This window comes from Telopea speciosissima, unplaced genomic scaffold (assembly GCF_018873765.1).
Source record: "Telopea speciosissima isolate NSW1024214 ecotype Mountain lineage unplaced genomic scaffold, Tspe_v1 Tspe_v1.0080, whole genome shotgun sequence".
Lineage (NCBI taxonomy): Eukaryota > Viridiplantae > Streptophyta > Magnoliopsida > Proteales > Proteaceae > Telopea > Telopea speciosissima.
Window position 1 is genome coordinate 124,227 of NW_025317416.1, and position 6,000 is coordinate 130,226.

At 43.9% G+C, this 6,000-nt stretch overlaps 1 protein-coding gene across 2 annotated transcripts in view; it reads left to right on the forward strand.

Annotated features, from left to right (window-relative positions):
- The window catches only part of LOC122647586, a 118,124-nt gene extending 113,253 nt beyond the window's left edge, over positions 1–4,871 (forward strand). Inside the window, exon 13 of one of the 2 annotated variants that reach the window (XR_006330931.1) lies at positions 4,639–4,744. Coding sequence is in view for 1 of the 2 variants with exons in the window: in XM_043840946.1 (XP_043696881.1) it covers positions 4,639–4,833 (195 nt within the window). In the remaining variant the exon portion in view is untranslated. Of the gene's footprint in view, positions 1–4,638 lie in introns of both variants that reach the window. The other variant, XM_043840946.1, reaches the window with a different exon arrangement.
- Positions 4,872–6,000: the final 1,129 nt, after the last annotated feature.

Below are 6,000 nucleotides of genomic sequence, written 5' to 3' on the forward strand. Positions count from 1 at the left end.
CATGACTCCATTTGGGTCCATTGGGTCTAGTCCCACTTCCTCAAGAATGACTCCATTTGGACTGTATCCGTCCCTCCGGATTCTTCTTGGATCTGGCGCAAGATCCTTCTTCTCCACCCCCTGGCCCTTAGAGCCATTTCCTCCTCCATCATGGATGGATCCTCCACCTCCCTCTGGCTTGACCCCTGGCATCCCTTGGGTGTCCTCTACAACTTCTTTGGAGCCAGAACAATTTTTTCCTCCGGCATTCCAAAGTCTGCTCCCCTCTCCTCCATCATTTTTCAGTGTTCCTGGTTCCCCCCTCCCCTACCCCCCTCACCCTCTCCTTGATCTGGAATTCCGTCCTTACCCTTCCTCCCTCCCCCCATGCTCACGCGAACAAGGTTTTTTGACTCCCCTCCACTAATGGCCTTTTCAGCTTTAGATCTGCCTGGAATTTAGTCAGAACCTAAGCCCCTACTGTCTTATGGCATAAGTTAGTCTGGTTCAAAGGCCACATCCCTCGACATAGCTTCCTTGCTTGGAGAACCCTTAACCTTTGCCTCCCTACCCAAGCCTTCCTCTCCCACCGCAGAATCCACGTCCCTACATCTTGCATCTTCTGTTGGAATGGTTCAGAAGACATTGACCACCTTTTTTTTGCATGCCCCTTTACCTCTACCATTTGGGAAAAAGCCCTTTCGTTTATCTGGCCTCGTAGTAGGAGACATCTCCCTTTCACTCGAGAGTGGCTTTAGCTGGTCATGACTTACCCTGGATGCTCGATCTGTGACACTATTAGCAAGCTTATGTTTTGCGCTTCTCTTTTTCCCACATTTGGATGGAGAGGAACCTTAGGAGATGGACTTCCAAATCTCGCTCTTTTGACTTAATTTGGAAAGCCATCTTCTGGGATGCCTCGACTAAGCTTACTTTTCTTCCTACCAAGGCTGTTTTGAACTCCCCAAGGAACAGGCATATTGTTGTGTCCTGGGGTTTAGATAGTGCTCTCTTAAGATCCCTCTCCCCCACTTAATTGGGCCTGGGATCTGCTCTCCCCCCCCCCCTCCCCCCCGTGTTCCCCTCTTTGTACATTCCCCCCCCTTTTTTCGGTTCTCTTCTCCTTTTCGCCCCCCTTGGGCTTTGGTAATATAATTTTTTATTCACCAAAAAAAAAAAAAAAACCAAATTGGATATGACCAAAAAATTAAAATTCATCCATCGATCCTGTGCGAGACCAGCCTTTGTAGGCCTGATAGTGGTGCCCGTGATGTAGCCAAAGAGACCGCGGGAACCAATCGCGAACAAGCAAGAGCGAGATCACAAGAGATATTACTTCCATTTAGCTTAATGGGATTCACCGGGAATGGAATAAAGTCACGTTGCGACGAACCATCAAGACTAGATGCAACAGAGGTGACCTCGGAATTGTCAGGCATAGTGGCTGGATAAAAAATCGTAGGAATAGAAGAAAGAAAACCTCCAATAAAAAAATCAGATCATAGAGAGGTTAAAAAGGGCCCTTGGTGGGAGTCAACTCACCACCAAGGGTGGAAAAAGGAGGACGGCAAAGCTAGAGAGGCCTACCGCGAGAAAAGGAGAAAGGCCGTGAGGCCTGTTGGGGCTGGCAGTGGTCAGCGGGAGGCTGGAAGGTGGTGGCGGAAGTTTGGAGGGGCTGGCGGAAGGATGGTGGTGGTGGCCACGGAAGACTGGTAGTAGTTAGGTTAGAACACAATCACGAAAGAAAGAAAAAAAATTCATTGCCCATATTTCCGGAGTTTTGGCTCTGATACCATGTTGAATTCCATGAATCTGGCTTGTCAATGAGACAGAGGCCTTACCTTTATTTATAACTTCAGAATATTACAAATATGGAATGATTGACTCAATCCTTATCTAGCTACACATTTAACATGTGCATAATGAACCTAGACACTATAGGTACAAGGACAATATTACCCTTAGGACATAATTACCCTTGAACCCATATTACAACAATTAGCTTCACAAGAAACATGAGAAACTAAAGCATTGAGCTGCATCAGAAGAGAACGAGTGTTCTGTATATGCAAAGGAACAACCAAGAGCTGCATTTCAGACTTTTCAATAAATTAACTGCAAAGCATAATCAACCTCAATTTCCATAATCCCAAAGCGAGCAGAGGCACTATACGAACACCTTCCAGAATAGCTAAAAAAATTGTTAGAGCTGTGACAATATAAAAACCCGAAAATCAGTACCTACAAGAGCAAAGAGGAGGAAGAAGAGAGGGAAGAAGAAGAAAGGAAGAGAGAATAGAGAGAACTCGATGTGAGAAAGAACCCTAGCTCACGGTAGGATTCAGAATACCCTACTGTGAGCCTAGGTCCACATACTTATAACTTAATAAAGTAGATATTACAAGTAAGGACAGTCTAACTTAATTACAACTAAAATTAACCAATAACAAAGACATAACAAAAAATCCCTATGCTATACTATTGAATACTCGCCCTCAAGCTGGAGCATATATATCTCCCACACTCAGCTTGGAGCAACCATTAAGAAATGCAGGCCTAAATAATGCCTCAGTGAACATATTGCTAAGTTGATTGCGAGTTAACAAATGGAGTAGAAATCAGTTTCTTCATAACAACATCCCTCACAAAATGGCAGTCGACTTCAATGTGTTTATTCCGCTCATGGAAAACTGGATTACTAGCAATATAAATAGTAGTATGATATCACAATCATAGTTATCAAGGCGTTGCCTTGGCGTCCAGGCTCCTTGGATGCCTTGGGCACCTTGCCGCCATGGCAATGTCGCGTCGACTTTTCACCCTCTAAAATGCCATGGTCGCCTTCCCGCCTTGATAACTATGATCACAATACATCTCCATACGTTTAGTGACTGAAAACCCAAGATCCTGAACAAGAGATTCCAGTCGCATCATTTCAGCTGCAGTTTGTGCCATAATCCTACACTTTGCCTCTGCACTCGACCAAGCCACTGCAGATTGCTTCTTGCTCCTCCATGTAACAAGATTACCACCAATCAACATAAATTATCCAATAGCAGATCTGCTACCACAATCAACAATAAGCCCAATCAGCATCAGAGTAACCCACAATATCAGTATCATAGTTATCAAGGTGGTAAGGTGCCCAAGGAGCCTGGATGCCTAGGCGACGCTTTGATAACTATGATCAGTATGACCATACAACAACAACAACAACTCAGCCTAAAAAGGTTATAGAAACCATCGGCAGTGGCTGGAGGAGAGTTGGCAGGTGGCCAGAGGGGCCGGCGGTGGCATGGGAGACTGATGTGATTGGCTCAAAAAAGGATGCCCTAAAGGAAGGCAAAAAGGCCACCGGTGGTGGCGGCGACAGTACAGTGTCAGGTGGCAGCGACGGGTAGCATGGTGGTGGTTAGTGGTCAGCAATGGTTAGCATGGTGCGACATGCATCGACACATGTTCAGTCAACCATGCTGAACCACGAGACCAAAGCCTCGGCGGTGGTAGTGGTGGTGGTGGTGGTGGCGGACTCTAAAAAAAATCCCTAAAGGGATTGCGCTCTGATACCAAGTTGAAAGAAAGAGAGAAAAGAGAGAATGATTTGGCTTGTCAATGAGACAGAGGCCACCACTTTATGTATAATCTTGAGAATATTACAAATATGGTATGATTGCACAATCACACAATTAACACATTAAACATGTGCATAATGAATCTAGACAGTCCCTAGTTACATTACACACTTTACCAAGAGAACCAAACCAGAAAAGAACCGAACCAAACCAATCTTCAACACTTCAAACAAAAAGTAAGGTGTCTATGACTCTTCGTCCCTATCTATAATGACTAGACAGTGACTAAGCTAGTTATCTCAACAAGTTCCATATGGTTTTGAAAGTTTGATTAAAATTTCTTGACTAACCTAGATGGCTGGATATGAAATTCTGGTTTGGCACTTGACCTATTTATTCTTACTTTTTAGTCACTTGAGTATTCTAGGAAGTTGCATAGCATTTTCCTCAGTGATATTCTTAGATAATATTAGAATGTAGGAGGTGCTAAGTTATTTGAATTATATAATTTGTTTGCTCTAATTTCTGGAGGCTTCTGTGCAATACAAATTCAGCCCCCCTGCAGCAATAAGTCAGAAGAAATCTTTTTCTCATTGATTGTCTGAAGGAAGAGTATATTTGACTGAACAAGTCATGTTATGTTTCAACTTTCAATGCCACTGCTCAATCTATTTCCTTTAAATAAGAGTGTCAAAAAGAGAAAGAAAGATGCGTACATTTGGGTTGGTACGGTAGAGTTTGATAAAAAGGGGACAACAGGGGAAAGATCAATGCATGACCTCCCAAATGATCCACTGATCTATGAGCTGAACTTGGCACCAGGGAGAGAGATTTTCAAAGATGACAAGAAGTCTCATTCTCTTTAACTGCATAAAAAATTCTTAAGCTCTTCACTTCAGACCCAAAGATATTTCACTTACTACAGTAGTTTGATAGTTTCTTTTCTCACGTGATATGTTCTCCTTGGAAACTCAGCTAGCATAATTTCCTTATAAAGAATGTCTAGTAGAATTAACTAATTTGCTACAGTATTAAAATTTTAAAAGATAACTGCATCTACTTATTATAGTTGAAACTGTTGTCTCAGGAAAATATGGAGCTTATGGGAGATGGATACCAAGCTGACATAATCGGGGAGTACACACCTGATGTTCTTGTCAGTGAGTTTGTATGTTCTTTAACTTCAAAATCTTTATGTTTAATATCTGTAGCTTGTGGCTTAATTCTTAATACTTATTCAGTTGATGAATTTTTTAATTGGCAAGCAGAGGACTGGAAATGAAAGGTAATATGTTGCATACTTATGATACTTCTCATGTAGGGTGCTGCAGTTGTGCCTCTATAGATTTTTCCATTTGTATGCCTTGATTTTATTTATTTATTTTTTTTTTAGGGGGGGGGGGGTGGAATATTTATCTGAATGGGGTTCTGCCTAAAAAGCCTAAAATTGCAGAACAGACTTGCACCTTTAACTGTCAAATGATAGATTGAAGATGACAACCCAAAGAATCATAGCAGAGGGTATGGACTGCACAGAAAGCTGCTTCTGGTGTTGCATAATCCTTGCCAGAAGTGGGACAATATTTATGAAAGAGGCTGGAAGAACCTGTCATGTGATCAGTGGCACTGGAGTCTATAGTCCATGGAGTAGAGACAACCGATGCACAATGACCAGCAAACGAAATACCTGAATGGGCAAAGTGGGAACCTGATGAAGTGGAAGAACTGGCAGGACGAGATGTAGTAGAAACAGCAGAAGCCTGTAACATACACCTGAAAGCTTGTAATTCTTCCTGGGAGAGACCATGTTCAGAAGTGGAGCCAGTAGCTACACTTTCAATGTGATTGGCCTTGTTTTTTTTTTTTTTTAGGGTGATTATAAAATGTATTAAAGTCCCAAAAGGGAAACAAAAGTCCATAAGGACAACAATACAAGCCCATAAGGCCAGCAAGAAACAAGATGACAGAAGCCCACATGGGCATGTCCAACGCAACACAAAAGCCCACATGGGCAAGACCAATGCAACACAAAAGCCCACATGGGCTTAAAACAAGAGCAATGAAGCCCATAAGAAAGAAGAGGGGCAACAAAGACAATTCCAGTAGGGTCCCCCAAACCCTAGACAACTGATCTCAACACATCTTCTTCCTAGCCGCAAAGAGGAAGTCAGGAACCAACGGCAAGAAGGCAACCAAGATGGTGAGGGGCGCTGGCCTTGCGGAGGGCCACTGGCAGCAAGCAGCTGGCCTAGCGAGGGAGACTGCCATGACGGAGGGCGCCGGCCTTGCAGAGGGCAACGGCGAAGAGGCTGCCGGCCGAGCAAAGAGGTAGCCTTGCAAGCTGCGGCCTTGCAGCTGGCAGCGAAACGGCCGAAGGCTGAGCGAGCCAACGGAACCGGCAGGAGGGAGGGCAGGCGAGGCTGGCGGATGCAAGATTGCAAGCCAAACA